Here is a 15,677-nt window from a genome sequence, read left to right on the forward strand (position 1 = left end):
GGTTCATTGAGCTTAACTTTTTATGTAAATTAGTTGTGGTATCCTCCTGCATGATGAAAGAGCAACAGGTATGATAAGATAGTTGCATTCTTAGCCAGTAGTGAATAGTTTAATGAAGATTTTTCTTTCTAAACAGGGAACTTTTAGTTCTCCTCGTGGGACACTACAGGGAGACTTGTGTTGATAGTGCTTTGGCATTATACAGTTGCCATCATGTTTGTCCAGTAACCAATGTGCAAGGCCAGAACTTAATGATCTCTGATGATTATATTAATAGGGTGAGGAATCTGTTAATGATGCAGACAGGGCTAGTAAGATGAAGTGTTAATAACAATAAGCATTTTTAATAACTTTATTGACATATGATTCCATACATACTATAAATCTACAGCTAAAACATAAACAGGCCACAATATAACAAGAGTACTTGACTTTACACTTTGTGAAATGCTAACACAAATGCACTAAACGGCGATTGAAGCAGCACCACTGATTATGACAGCGGCCTCATCATCGGTTAGAGTGGTGGCCTGCCCCAAGCCCTCATCACACTCCACCATAACCTCATGTTACTTTTTTTTGGTAAGTTTTTCAGATAAGTCGTCAAAGGTGGGATCTTGCAAATTGATCATTAAGCTGTTGCCAGGCAGGAAGACTCTGTTTTGGGATTGAGCAATCATTCTGGAAATACTTTGGGCAGCACGTATTTTACGCAACTTCAGATATCCTGGGTTCATGCCCATAGCTTTTCCCAACATTTCTGCAGCTTCAGCCTCTCCCTCGGCTTGGACAATCTTTTGTTGCCGTTCCTGTTTGGCTCTTTCCACCACAAAAGCAGCGCGCTGAGCTTCTTGCTGGGCTACTTGCTTCGCTTCTACCGCAGCTGTGTATTCTTTGCCAAAGCTTAATTCAGTCAAAGATACATCATCTAGAATAATATTAAAATCCGCAGCTCGTTCCACCAATTCCCTTCTGATCAACAATGACACCTGTTGACGCTGTGTGATGAGTTGTGAAGCATTGAATTTTGCAACTACTGACTTCAGGACTTCATTACAAATTGATGGCAATACTTTTTCATCATAATCTGTTCCAAGCTGCCTATACATAATAGATAAATTATTGGCGTCTGGTCGAGACAGCACACGCAGGGAAATGTTAACCATTTGTAAATCTTTAGAGCCAGTAGGTGATGAGATCTTGCGAGGACGAGACCTGATATCATAAATGATTGGATACTGGAACCATGGAACCCGGAAATGTAATCCTTCCGACATGACATGTTGCTGAACACCTCCGATTCTGTTGAACATGATAGCCCGATGACCTCCTTCTACAGTAAACAACGATTGTGAGATACCGTAAACTGCTGCTCCGACGACTGCTACCAGTTTCACTCCAATGCCTAGCCCCGGTGGGCCACCCTTCGCGAATTTACCAGCCATATCATTCAGCTTACTTTGTGCCATTATTGAATCGGAATAAACTTTACTTCAATGAATTTAAGTGGAACTTTCCTGCAAAATTAAAATCTAACCTCTTCGTTTCGTTTTCGGCAAAGTAAAAAAGGGGAAAATTGTGCAACTGCCATTGACAATATAGAGTACGAGTCTATTCACGATACTAGCAAGGCGGAATATTGGGTTCTTCACGAAAAAGAAACGTGAGTGTAAGAGATGTAGACTTTTATAGAATTTTGAGAATAGACGGAAGTACGTTGCCAACCTTGCATTGCAGACTTGTCATAAAAAGTATGTCAATTTTTGACATTTGTTTGACTTTTGCCGAGCAAAATAGTGTCTGTTTTCCTCAGCTCTAGGTTTTCGTGTGGTCATTGTTATCAATAAAATTTAATACAACTTCATTTGAAAATTGTTGCTGTATTTAATTTCTGTACTTTTATTAGACGGCAAGGGCATCATAGCTTAGTACACAAAACATACTGAAATCATGGATTCATGCATCGGTGTTGAACAAGATTTAGACAAAGCACTCTCAAAATTTAATGCTCTAAATGACCATACAGACAGTGTTTTACATGAAGTAATTGAACAGGTCCAAAATTTGAAGCAAGAAATTGCAAAACGTAAGTTAATACTATCTTTGCAAAGCAGGCAAAGTGAAAGTTACGAAACTGCACAGGCTGAAGAATTTGCATGAAAATAATGAATGATGTATGTAGATGAAGCAAAAAACGCAGGAATATGGCACGTGGATAAATGTGGTCCCTGCCTACCGGTCTGGGAGTTAAAGCTGATCATATGAAAATAATGCTTAGTTCACTGTATATTCAAATATGTAAAATGTCTTTGTTTTGTTCCTTTTGCAGAACCTCCAGACACGCCTCTAAGTCCAACACAGGCTATGGTGGTGGGGGAACTAGCTTCTAGAGTTAAAATGACAGTGTTCCAGATGTCTACAGGTATATATTCAAATCATAATCAAATAAATATATTCAGATAAAATTTCATATTTTCTTCAAAACTTGACTTGTGTTACAAGATATCAACTCAACTATACTATATTCTATAGTAAATATCTTCTTAAGTTTGTTTGTTAAAGTACCCGAAACTGCCGAGCTTGCATGAAGAGAGAGATGAATGTGGATGAAGCGAAGGAAGTATGCAGAGATCGTGGCAAGTGGAAAGAGGTAGTCTCTGCCTACCCCTCCGCTAAAGAGGCATGATTCTATGTATGTATGTTAAGTTTGTTTCTGATCATGCCCTGGCTGGAGTTTATCAATAAATATAATAAAACAAGTGAACCAAACATAAATATTAATTAAGAGAAATTCTTATTTTATCTGTTTCAATTCACAGAACATCGTGAACTGCATGCTACAGTGTCCCGAGTGGGCAAGTCTATCGACAGACATTTCATAGCAGACTATGGCTCAGTGGCTCCTAAAGCTGAGTCATTCTGTTCAGACACAAACAGACCAATCATGGAGCAGGCCATTGCTCAACATTTATATAGACAGGTACTGTATATATATCAGTTTATAGCTTAATAATAAGCATTATCATAAATATGCACAAGCTGATTCTATTGTTGCTGCGCGTACGACATGAGCGGCTCACTTCAAGGGGGCAGATGCTGAGCCGCCGTGGAGATGCATCTGCATCACTTGGTCAACTACAAAACTAGACTTTTCTGTACAATTACAGATTTCTTTATCAAATATACCAGCAATGAGCCTTTAATACAGTCTTCATTTAATTTGCTTCTTCAGAAACCCAGTAAATGTGCGAAGAGAAGTAGTTTATTAAACTAACTAACTATTAAACTTTTAAATTAAAAGTTATCTTTTATTTATCAATATTGAAAAATTTTCCAGGGTTTAGAAGAAGTTGGCGACGCGTTCATATCAGAAGCGAAGATCCCTCCAGTTGAGCGTACATGCACGTTCGCTCACTTACAACGGTGCGCGGCCTCCTTGATGGAGGGAGACCCCACCGCAGCTCTGGAATGGGCCGAGGCACGACAAGAAGACTTGATGCATTCGCCACTGCCCTTTACGTTACACAGGATGCAAGCTTTGAAGGTAAAGATATACTATGTGTTGTTGCAAAAAATAGAAATCTTAGAGACTTTCATGTATTAACAAGTTAACTCAGGATTATACTCTCTTTCTTCACTACCCCAGGAGGGTACCGGCCGCGCCGCGGTCGGAGAATCCCTCCCCGCGTCCTCGGGCGCGGGCTGCCCCACCGTATCTGGGGGGGGCAAGAACCGACATAGGGACGCAAGTCCCTTAATATTGACGTCGCAGCCAGAGGCTGGCTCACTCTCCGAGGCGGAATGGGTGAGCGTAGAAAGCTTATTGGAGGTGCAACCCCGACAGCGGGCTCCAAAAAGGGGCCGTGAGGGGGAGGATGGTGCCAGTGCAGAAATGCCGGCACCGAAAGCGCCCAAGGCGCCAATTATGAAGGCCGCGAAAGCGGCGAAAAAAGGTGGTCGGCCGAAGTCGACTTTGTCCGCTGACGCCCGTCGGGAGTTAGTGGCGGCAAAGCGCGATGAGGCTGAAAAGGCGGTGGCCGAGATGGCCAAAAAGGCGGAGACGCTGCAGGCGTCATCGCCCGCAGACAAGGGCACCCTTGGGGACCAGGCCGCAACCAATATAAAAATCATCCGGGAAATTGCGGCCCATTCAGGGAACCTCAAGGGTACCTTTCAAAAGGGCCTGAAGGACGCTGCGGCGTCCCTAGAGAAGGTGATGTCGGCTCTGAGCTCTGGGTCGACAGGTGAGGAGGCTGAGCGCCTGCGCGTAATATGCGAGCGCATGGAAGCAAAGGTCTCCTCACTTGAGAAAGAAGTGGCGCAGCTCAGAGCTGCCATTAATAGTGAGCGTCCCGAACGGGCGGCCCTTGCGCCTGCCCCTTTGACAGAATTCCGGCAGGAGGAGACTGAGGTGCTGCAGCGCCTCATTCTCTCCACGATGAGTCCTGTACTGGACGCCCGTTTTGAGGGCCTCCAGGACCGTCTCCTGCCGGCGAAAAGTTTGCGGCCCGCACTGGCAGCCGATAAACGCCGTACGCCGGCGAAAGAGACGTCGGGTGATAGGTTGGCTGCCTCGGTGGCCGACATGCTCCCGGTCTCCGACACCGATGTGGAGGAGGTGCCGGTGCCGGCTCCGGCAAGCCGTACGGCCGTGTGGCGGAAGGCGCCCCCCCAACCGACCCCTGAACCCAAGCCCAAAAAGGGCAAAGGCAAACGGGGTAGGAAGGGAAAGGGCAAGAAAGGGAACTCTGCCCCTACGGCGCCTGAGCCGGTACCGTTGGTGACTCCACCACGGTCGTCAACGAGGTCGGCCAACTCATCATCCTACGCAGCCGTAACGGCTGCGCCGGCGTCACGGCCAACCGCTCTGCCTCCGGCTCCTGGGCCAAGCGAAGAGCCCTGGAAAAAGGTGCCGGAGAAGGGTGCCAGGAGGAAGTCTGCCGCTGCCGCTGCCCCACCCCGGGGTAACCAGGCTGCGGCCAAAAAAGAGAAGGGTCCACAACCGCCCAAACTCCGCCCACCGCGGTCGGCTGCGGTTGTGATCAGGCTGCGGCCGGACGCGGAAAAGCGGGGAGCGACATATGGTCAGATCATGGATCTGGCCATGGATAAAGTGGACCTCGGCGCCCTGGGTATACCCGGGGTCAAATTTAAAAAGGCGGCAACCGGTGCCCGCATCTTAGAGATAGCGGGCACTGAAAAGGACGACAAGGCCAATCTCCTGGCGTCCAAATTGAAGGAGGTCCTGGATCCTCAGGTAGCAGAGGTATCCAGGCCTCTAAAGAGTGTGGATGTGCGCGTGCTGGAGCTGTGCGACTCCGCCACACCAGCCTTGGTATGTAGCGCAATCGCTCGTGCGGGTCAATGCCCCGAATCGGAAATCCGAGTCGGGGACATTCGGGAGGACCGCTCGGGCGTTCGCACGGCCTGGGTAAGGTGTCCCATCGCGGCGGCCAAACGGCTGACCGCCAACGGCACCAGACTCCTAGTCGGATGGGTTTCGGCGCAGGTAAAACTGCTGCCGGCTAGGCCCATGCAGTGCTTCCGCTGCCTAGAGACGGGTCATGTCTCGCAGCGGTGCACTGCCGAGTCCGACAGGAGCCTGCTGTGCTACAGGTGCGGCGAGCCGGGTCACAAGGCCGCGGCGTGCAACGCCGCCCCCAAGTGCATCTTGTGCGCGGGGGCAGGCAAGCCGACGGGGCACCGCGTGGGGAGCAAGGCGTGCTCCAGCACGCGCCAAAATAAAAAAAGGAGAGGTGGGAAGCGGGGTGCGTCCGCGGCTACGGCCCAGACGCAGCCTGCTCGTGCGGCTCAGAGCGCCGAGGCGATGGAAACGGGGGCCTCTTAATAATTATGGCCCTCAAAGTTCTCCAGGCGAATATAAACCACTGCACCAGTGCACAGGACCTGTTGTGTCAGAGCATGGCGCAGTGGTTGATAGACGTGGCGGTGGTCTCTGAGCCGTACTTCGTCCCGCCCCGGGATAACTGGGTGCGGGACGAAGACAGTGCGGTGGCGATCGTGTCTTCGGCGAGCTCTTCGCCTCCTACATGTGTCGTGCGAGGTCATGGAATGGTCTCGGCTCGTCTGGGTGACTTGGTTGTGGTTGGAGTTTATTTCTCGCCCAACCGTCCGCTCAACGAGTTCGAGTCATTCCTGACCCAGGTCGAGGCGCTGGTCCTGAGGAGTCACCCTCTCCCCGTGCTGGTTGCTGGAGATCTCAATGCCAAATCAACGGCATGGGGATCCCCCACAACAGATGCGCGGGGTGCACTTATCGAGGAGTGGCTCATCACTAACGGGCTAGCGGTAGTGAATCGGGGGACGGCACCCACGTGCGTGCGATGGAACGGTAGCTCGCGACCGGACGTTACGTTCGCGAGCCCAGACCTAGCGCGCCGTGTCGAGGGCTGGAGCGTGTTGGAGGACGTGGAGACGCTCTCTGATCACCGTTACATACGGTTTGATCTCTCCGCGTCCTCGGTCGCTCCGAGCGGCCCAAGCCGAACTCCGAACGAGGCTGGCCCGAGGTGGCAGCTGAAGCGCCTCGACAAGGAGTTTCTCCGCGAGGCGGCCATTGTAAAAGGTTGGTCCCGTGCGCCGGCGAATGTGGTGGTAGAGGACGAGACCGAGTGGTTCCGGGGCGCGTTAGCAGAAATCTGCGACGCCTCGATGCCCCGGGCCAGTACTCGTCCTCCCAGAAGGTGGGTGTACTGGTGGTCGCCCGAGCTCTCGCGTCTGCGAGAAGCCTGTTTCAGGGCTAGACGCCAGTACGCCCGATACCGGAGGAGAAGGCGCAGGGACGAGTCCGAAGAGGCCGCCTTGTGCGCGACACTAGTGGAGGCGAAGAGATCGCTGAGGACCGCGATAGCGTCTGCCAAGGAGGCAGCACGCGAGGAGCTGCTGGGTACCTTGGACCGCGATCCTTGGGGGCGCCCGTATCGGCTGGTCCGGAATAAGCTCCGGCCGTATGCGGCCCCCCTGACGCGGACCTTGGATCCGCAGTTCCTCGGTGAGGTGGTGGCCGCTCTGTTCCCGCAGGGAGCGGCCTTTCAGCCCCCCAGTATGGCACCGCCACTGGCGGAAAGAAGCGAGGGCGTGGAGGCGATCCCGGAGGTGACCCGGGATGAGTTTGCTGCAGCCGTTACACGGCTGCGTGCGAAGAACGTCGCCCCGGGTCCTGATGGAGTTCCGGGTCGTGCCCTCGTCCTCGCTCTGGACGTTCTGGGGGAACGGCTGAGGGGGCTGTTCACAGCCTGTTTCGAGCAGGGAAGGTTTCCCGCGGCGTGGAAAGTGGGCCGACTAGTCCTACTGCAGAAGGAGGGACGTCCGGCGGATTCTCCGACCGGGTTCCGTCCCCTCGTCGTGCTCGATGAGGCCGGCAAATTGCTGGAAAGGGTCATTGCTGACCGCCTCGTCGAGCACCTGGAGAGAGTCGGACCGGACCTGGCGGATCGCCAATACGGGTTCCGCCGGAGGCGGTCGACGATTCACGCCGTGCTGAGGGTGAAGTCCTTGGCGCAGGATGCGGTTGCCCAGGGTGAGGTGGTCGTGGCGGTGTCTTTGGACATCGCCAACGCCTTTAACTCCCTCCCCTGGTCTTGCATTGTGGAGGCACTCCGATACCATGGGGTGCCGACCTACCTGCGTCGGGTCATCCAGGACTACCTCTCAGAGAGATGGATAATCTTCCCTGACCGAAACGGTTGGACGAAGAGTTCAATGACGCGCGGTGTTCCACAGGGTTCTGTCTTAGGACCGCTCCTGTGGAACATCGGTTACGATTGGGTGCTGCGGACGGTCACTCTGCCCTGGGTGGAGGTCGTCTGCTACGCGGACGACACACTCGTGACCGCCCGCGGCGCCACATATAGGGAGGCGTCATTGCTCGCCACTGCGGGAGTCGCTGAAGTGGTGCGCCGGATCCGTCGACTGGGTCTGGAGGTGGCTCTCCACAAATCCGAGGCGCTGTGCTTCCATGGCCCTCGGAGGAAGCCGCCTGCAGACGCCAGTCTGACGGTTGGAGGTGTTTCAATTGCCATCAAGCAATCGATGCGCTACCTGGGCATCGTTCTTGATGGCAGATGGAACTTCGGCGCCCACTTCGCGGAATTAGCGCCGCGCGTGACGACGGCGGCCGGAGCGCTGACTCGGCTCATGCCGAATCTGGGAGGTCCAGAAGCGTCCTGCAGGCGCTTGTACATGGGGGTCGTGCGATCAATAGCCCTTTACGGGGCCCCCGTATGGGCGGATGCGCTCTCTCGCCAAAACCTCGCTTCCCTGCGGAGGCCACAGAGGCTGATGGCGACGAGAGCCGCAAGGGGATATCGCACGATCTCCTTTGAGGCAGCGTCTGTGCTGGCCGGTTCCATTCCCTGGGACCTAGAGGCGAAAACCCTCGCGTCGCTGTTCTTCTGGCGCGAGGAGGCCGTGGCCCAGGGTCACCGGTTGGCACCGAGGGAGATCGCAGGACGCCGCAATGAGCTGTGTCAGCGCTCCATTGAAGAGTGGTCCCAAAGGCTGGAGCAGCCGACTGCTGGGCGTAGAACCGTCGAGGCGGTCCGTCCGGTGTTGGGACAGTGGTTGGCGAGGCAGCACGGTAGCCTGACTTACCGTCTGACCCAGATGCTCTCCGGACATGGTTGTTTCGGAGGGTATCTGTGTCTGATCGGTCGGGAGCCGTCTGCTGTCTGCCACCACTGTGACGGATGTGCTGACGAGGACGCCCAGCACACCTTGGAGGTTTGCCCAGCCTGGGACCAAGACCGCGCGGAGCTTCGCGCGGTCGTGGGGGACGACCTTTCTCTGCCGGCTGTCGTGAGACAGATGGTCGACAGCGAGAGGTCGTGGACAGCAGTGCAGACCTTTGCGGAGAGCGTCATGCTCCGCAAAGAGGCGGCGGAAAGGGTGAGAGAGGACACGTCCGACCTCCCCATACGCCGCCGGCGCACTGGGCGCAGGAGGCGGGCATACGCCCTGCACCTGCTGCCCCCACAATAAGGGCCGGTCGGGCGGCGGAAACGGGATTCCGCTGCCTGGCGAAACGGCCCTGGGTCGAAGGCGCGCTTGTGCCAGGCGCGCCCTCCCCTAGCGGGTAGAATTGAAGGCCGACGGGTCACCCCGCTGGCCGCTCAGTGGAGAGCGGCCGAGCCGAGGCCGCCGTGGAAGCGGCCGCCGCGTCAGGAGTATGAGCGAGGGCAGCTCACACTCCTGGCAACGAAGCGGTAGGCGATGGCACCGTGTGGTTTTAGTGGGTTCAAGCCCCACATAACCCGACCGACTTCCCGTAGCCGGCCGGGTAGACGAAGGTCTTTCCACACGTTAAAAAAAAAAAAAAAAAAGGATTATACTCTCTTTGTATATTATTGGTTGAACTCTCCACTGCATTGTCACAGAAGGAAGAATCAATTTATTTGTTCTGGAGAGCAGTGGTGATGCAAAGAGCATAATGCGACTCCCATCTGACCTCCGCAATCTTTGCAGGTATATCTAACCTGTATTGATGGTTACAAATCCAGTTGCCTGAATGTTTTCATCACAATGTTTTCCCTCACCATAAGAGCATTTTTTTATATTCAAACTAATGTACATAACTTCGAAAATTGTAATTGGTACGTGGCCGAGATGGGATTCGAACCTGAACGCAACCTGTTCCCATCTGCACATCACGCATAACCTTACCTTACCGAATTGACTACCGACGCTCACTATTTACCGATACCGTTGTATGGTTGAGTTAGTATCTCGTAACACAAGTCTCGAATTTACTTCGAGGCTAACTCAATCTGTGTAATTTGTCCTGTAGGAAGTATAGTTATAAAAGTTATGTAATTCCTACAGAAGAAAGAAGGGGAAAAGAGGAGAAAATAATCTGTTTAAAATAATTATATTATGAACATAAAAATTGAGAAGCTTTTACAATAAAAATTATTTTTTGACATAACTCACTAACAAAACCATGGCAACCGTTGCTATGGCGTCTAGCAAGAAGGTTGCCTACAGTCCCTTATATATTTATTATTTATTTTATTGATACCGATATCAAAGTTACACATATTGAGTGTGTATAACGAGGTATATCTCCCCAGCTGGGCCGCACGGTGGGCGTGGGCGCCGCCATCGAGTACGCGCGCGCGGCGTTCCCGCGGCACGCGGCGCGCCACGAGCGGCAGCTGCAGGCCTGCGTGTGCGCGCTGGCCTGGTGCACGCCCGCCGCGCCCGCGCCGCCGCCCGCCTACCAGCATCTGCTGGATCCTAAGGCTCTAGGTGACATTTTAACTTTTTTTTTTATTTTATTTTTTGTCGTGAAAGAAGGATGAATTATAACGGCATAAAGAAATGTATATGAGAGACTGATGGATAAGAAATGTCTTGGCAAAAAGTCATTGAGACCGATGGATAAAGAATGTCCTGGCAAAAAGTCATTGGGTGAGAATTATACACATACATACATACTTATAATCACGTCTATATCCCTTGCGCGGTAGACAGAGCCAACAGTTTTAAAAAGACTAATAGGCCACTTTCAGCTGTTTAGCTTAATGATAGAATTCAAATATAAATAGTGACAGGTTACTTAGGGAAAGAGGCGTGGTTATGTATGTAATTATAAAGAAATCCAAATTCTTCATTATTATGGAACATTACAACATCACTTAATAATTCTCATATCTTCTGGTTCCATAACATTGGGTTGACGTCAAACATATTACTCTTAACTTCAGTGCAGAAGAAGCGCTAAAAAACTGCACCGCGGCATTCTGTACAAAAACGTCACCACCACCACCACCACCACCATAGCAATGACACGTAGATACATCACCACCAGGCGCGGAGGCCGCGGAGCTGTTCATCCGCGAGGCGTGCGCGCTGCTGCGGCTGGCGCCGCTGTCGGCGCTGGCGGGCGCGGTGCGCGCGGGCGCGCGCGTGCTGCCCGCGCTGCACGACATCCGCGCCAAGATGACGCACCCGCACGTCGTGGCCGCCTGGGCCGACGACGAGCTGCCGCTCGAGGTGGGCCGGTCGAGACGTGTTCAGACACGAACTCGGTGTTTGGTTGATACGATGTGATGGTGTTCCGATTAAGTGGGCTGTATACATACATACATTATAGTCACGTCTATATCCCTTGTGGGGTAGACAGAGCCAACAGTGTTGAAAAGACTGACAGGCCACGTTCAGCTTTTTGGCTCTGTGATAGAATTGAGATTCAAATAGTGACAGGTTGCTAGCCCATCGCCTAAAAGAAGAAACCCAAGTTTATAAGCCTATCCCTTAGTCGCCTTTTACGACATCCATGGGAACGAGATGGTTTATATTTTTTTTTTTATATATGTTGTACTTTAAAAACAAAAATTGTTAAATACACTGTGCCGTGTGGTTCCCGGCACCAACAGAAGGAATGGGACCACTCCATCTTTTTACCATGGATATCGTAAAAGGCGACTAAAGGATATGCTTTTAAATTTGATATTCTTCTTTTAGCCGACGTGATAGCAACCTACACACTTAAGCCAAACAGCTGAACGTGGCCTTTCAGTCTTTTCAAGACTGTTAGCTCTGTCTACCCCGTAAAGAATAAAGACGTGATTATATGAATGAATGTATGAATGACATTACCACATGTCCACTCAACCTCCGTCCCCACGTATGTCGTGATAGACGACAAATCATATATGTTATGACATAAGTTATCTAGTTTCGCCATTATTTACAAGACAAACGAAGTCTTATATGCTCATGACATTACTTCGATTGATTGATACTAAAACATTAAAACTAACAACATTAAAATAACTAATAGTATACTCACCATACATACATAAATCACGCCTCTTTCCTCCTCTTTGACATGATCTGTTCTACGGCATAGACAAACGATAATTCACTAAATCAAACATGAGCCTGTAATTTGTCTCGAGATTTTGTCAAAGCTCATTTTTAACAGGTTCACAAATCGATAACTACAACTAACACTAAGCCTGCAATTTCATATATGTAGCTAACATTTATCTATAATAAGTGCAATGATACGCAATATACTTCCCCTTTTTTGTTTCACTCATAAAAGTAATTTCTAAAAATATAACTGTAGTAGTACCTAAACCAACGTTTGGTGTAGGTATATGTAAACAATTTCTTAACAATGTTTGTCACTAATAATAATATTTTTGCCCTTTATAATATCATGTACAAATAATATCTATGGCATTATAGTCTACGATTGTTGACTCAATTTCATCCTAAAAAAGGTAAATACCTATTCTAAAATTAATTTTGCTTTTAATTTTTTATGCTTTATTCAGGGCAAATCACACAGATTAAGCTAGCCCCAAAGTTCGAGATTTAAGTTATGGGATATTAACTCAACGATACTTTATTTTATAGTAAATATTATATAAAAAGGTAAACCTAAAATCCAGGTCAATCAGAAAAGTTAATTTTCCATCATGACTTGACTGGGGATCGAACCCGAGACTTTGGTTCAGAGCTAAGAATCTGACAACTGCGCTAAACAGGCCGCAAAAGAAGAGTATAGATACAAATTAAACCCCTTGACCCTATAATTTGACACTTCCGCGGGATGCTCAATAGCAATTTTTCATATAAAAAAAAATCTTGTAGTTCTTTTGTTCAACACCGGTTCCAAAACGGCTCAGTTTCCAAACATTGCATAAACAATTTATGCACAATTCAGGTGGACCTAGGAGAGGACGGTGGCGGCTATCACTCAGTATTCGCGTGTCCAATCCTGAGGCAACAGGCTTCGGAACAGAATCCGCCCATGAGGCTGCTCTGTGGCCACGTGATCTCGCGCGATGCCCTCAACAAACTGGCCATGGCAGCTAAGTTAGTCAATAAGTTGTTTCAAGTCAGTCAATCAATCAGTGGTTCATTGGACGCGATCGGAACAAAAGCAATGAGGATGATGAAGTTATTTGGGTCATATCTTAGGACATATGCTGCTTTGTGGTCGCGTGATCTCGCGCGATGCCTTTAACAATCAGGCAGCTAAGGTTGTGAATAAGTAGTTGTAAATCAAGGGGCCTCTTCCATCTCTCTCTATTTTTGCGGTAATTCGAAGTGATAAATAGAGAGGGAGGGAGAAGATTATTTCTATATATTCCCTTGCCAACATTCGTGAATAAGGGGACAGTCCTCAACTATGTCATGGAGGGTAGACGGGAGTACCTCCCGAGTAACCAGACTTCACCTGGATCATGAAACGTGATTAGGACACACGACAGGAGGATAACGAAGTTCTGGGCAGATAAGTTACTGAGGAACAAGTTTGCTATGACAGCTAAGTAAGTTTACATATATCTGTGGATTCATACAATAACATCTTGATTACGACAGCAGGCCTCGGAACCGACCACGACCTTACGGCTGATATTTAGTCACGTGATATCTTGATGTATCTCCAACAAGTTAGTAAGAGTAGTTAGAATAAGTAGTTAGAAATTAGTATATAAAAGACTTCAGAACAACAGCGTGATGTAATCTCCAGCTATGTCCTCAGGAAGCTAGCCATCTAATTTACTAAATAAATAGTCTTAAGTCCTGGACACAAGTGTTAAGATATACCTGTATAGTGTAAATATTTAGAATGTTACGTTTAACCGGCCTTGGACTAGAATCCTCGTGTGGACGACTCCATAACGTCATCTCTCGTGGTGTTCTCGACAAACGGACTATTGGCAGCTAAGTTACTTAGTAAATAATTAGTTTAAATAAGTCCTCAACAAAGGAGTTATTCGTCTCGGATTTTAGAACAGGTATCTGTCTGAATAGAGCTCTAGTGATGTCTCTGCTTTATGAAAATTTGTAAGTCTTTAAAAAAATATTATTTCCTAGAAAAAGAATTCATTTTGGATCTTATATCAGAACAACGCCAACATTTGTGAACTCATCATCTTCGACTACTATGGAAGATAAGTTAGTAATTAAGTAGTTATAGTTATGGACTATTCACGAACTTTATTTGAATTTTATAATGACGTATTTGCATAAATTATGTGATGATTAGGGCTGTCCTACGAAACCAAGAGATATACATATAGATAAAAGATTATTATAGTACGTGAATAGCCCACCTAGAGCGTTTTTATCTCTGGATCACAGATTCTCTTTTCACACATGGGTAAGGACCTGAATGAGTCGTAAGTTGGTAAATAAATAACAACTTAGACGAGGGCGTGTATTTCTCTCAATTCCTCAAGTGACACGTCACTTGTAACTTTTAAGAAGCTAAGTTAGTAATTAATAAGTTAATAGGTAGACCTAGACGTGATCTTAAAAGCTGCTGAACATAACTTTATCATTTTGTTGCTATCTTCTGTGAATTTGACGCAACCAACAAGTTAATACCTATATATACCTTAACTTCAAAAAGTCCACTGCTTTACTTAGATTTCCCTATATTGGTGTGATAGAAGCGGCCTGTAGCCAACTTGTGAAATCATCCTAGGAAATTGTTTTTTTTTTTATTAATTATGCCGGTACCCATCAGTTTAATCAACTGATGGATGAATTCAGGTATTTTACTATTTATATTTACACATTTACTTTAAATTCTAATCTGTGAAGTTATACCTATTCACATGTTTATGAACAGTCGTCTGCACAGAAACGCGACCCTATTTTCAAACAAACCAAAACCATTGGGGGCGTAATTCTTTGTCAGGCGATTGTACAATTTATTTCAATTTTACGAAATTAACCAACATTTCCATTTCAGGCTCAAATGCCCGTACTGCCCGATGGAGCAGGCCCCGTCTGAAGCAAGACAGATATATTTCTCTTGAAACCAATAACGATTTTTCATAAACGATTAAAATACGTGAACGATAGACTAAATTAGGATTTACATAAATATTCATGTGAACTAGACAGCATTATTGTAATTTTAAGATAAATATTATCGTTGTATATTAACTGGACTAGAAGCGAAACTTTGTTTTCTTTGTAATAAAAAAATATTAAAAGACAATCTCGACTTTTATTTATAAGTCTCTGAAAAAATTTTCTTGGCACTGCGTGAATTCTATCATCTATATAATTTTAAGGGTTCCATAGAGACTTTAAGTTGCAGAAAACTGTAATTTGGTATGGGTATATATATGTATTTATAATGACATAAATTCGTAGTAATAATTCTTAAAAATACTTTTTTTAGTTTCTGAAATATTTGATTTAAAAGGTAAGTGGCGTAAAGTCCCCTCTATTTGCTCAACGGTTAAGTATGGAATCTTAAAAAAAATGGGAGCAGATTATTACACACAAAGAGTGAAATCAAAGTTGGCATTCACAACTACAAAACCTTATAATGCTCGACAAGCACTTGACCGGTTTTTTTCTTTTTCTTAAGTTTCCCTTGTTATGTAAGCTTGTTGGTAAGTACCTATGTTGGTAGCTACACATACATACATATATTCACGTCTATATCCCTTACGGGGTAGACAGAGCCAACAGTCCCGAAAAGACTGAATGACCACGTTCAGCTGCTTGGCTTGACGATGGAATTGAGATCCAAATAGTGACAGGTTGCTAGCCCATCGCCTAAAAAAAAGGATCGCAATTTTATAAGCCTATCTCTTAGTCGCTTTTTACGACATCCATGGGAAAGAGATGGAGTGGTTCTATTCTTTATGTTTTGGTGCCGGGAACCACACGGC

The 15,677-nt window shown here is 47.7% G+C and overlaps 2 protein-coding genes across 2 annotated transcripts; one reads left to right on the forward strand and one right to left on the reverse strand.

Moving 5' to 3' along the window:
- Positions 1-338: 338 nt before the first annotated feature.
- On the reverse strand, positions 339-1,619 carry LOC106130312 (prohibitin-2). The gene has a single exon (XM_013329130.2). The coding sequence runs from the start codon at positions 1,467-1,469 to the stop codon at positions 570-572; it is 900 nt and encodes a 299-aa protein (XP_013184584.1). The 5' UTR covers positions 1,470-1,619; the 3' UTR covers positions 339-569.
- A 137-nt stretch (positions 1,620-1,756) lies between these two features.
- On the forward strand, positions 1,757-14,992 carry LOC106130311 (E3 ubiquitin-protein ligase RMND5A). The gene is made up of 8 exons (XM_060948313.1): positions 1,757-2,086; positions 2,330-2,422; positions 2,820-2,980; positions 3,338-3,544; positions 10,089-10,266; positions 10,829-11,013; positions 12,698-12,849; positions 14,741-14,992. The coding sequence occupies exons 1-8, from the start codon at positions 1,951-1,953 to the stop codon at positions 14,805-14,807; spliced, it is 1,179 nt and encodes a 392-aa protein (XP_060804296.1). The 5' UTR covers positions 1,757-1,950; the 3' UTR covers positions 14,808-14,992.
- Positions 14,993-15,677: the final 685 nt, after the last annotated feature.

The sequence above is a fragment of the Amyelois transitella genome, chromosome 15, assembly GCF_032362555.1.
Source record: "Amyelois transitella isolate CPQ chromosome 15, ilAmyTran1.1, whole genome shotgun sequence".
NCBI classification, from domain to species: Eukaryota; Metazoa; Arthropoda; class Insecta; order Lepidoptera; family Pyralidae; genus Amyelois; species Amyelois transitella.

Coding starts and splice junctions, on each gene's coding strand:
- LOC106130312 (XM_013329130.2), bottom strand. CDS start 1,469: ATGGCACAAAGTAAGCTGAATGATATGGCTGGTAAATTCGCGAAGGGT.
- LOC106130311 (XM_060948313.1), top strand. CDS start 1,951: ATGGATTCATGCATCGGTGTTGAACAAGATTTAGACAAAGCACTCTCA. Junction 2,423..2,819: donor AGTGTTCCAGATGTCTACAG/GTATATATTCAA, acceptor TTCAATTCACAG/AACATCGTGAACTGCATGCT. Junction 11,014..12,697: donor ACGACGAGCTGCCGCTCGAG/GTGGGCCGGTCG, acceptor TGCACAATTCAG/GTGGACCTAGGAGAGGACGG.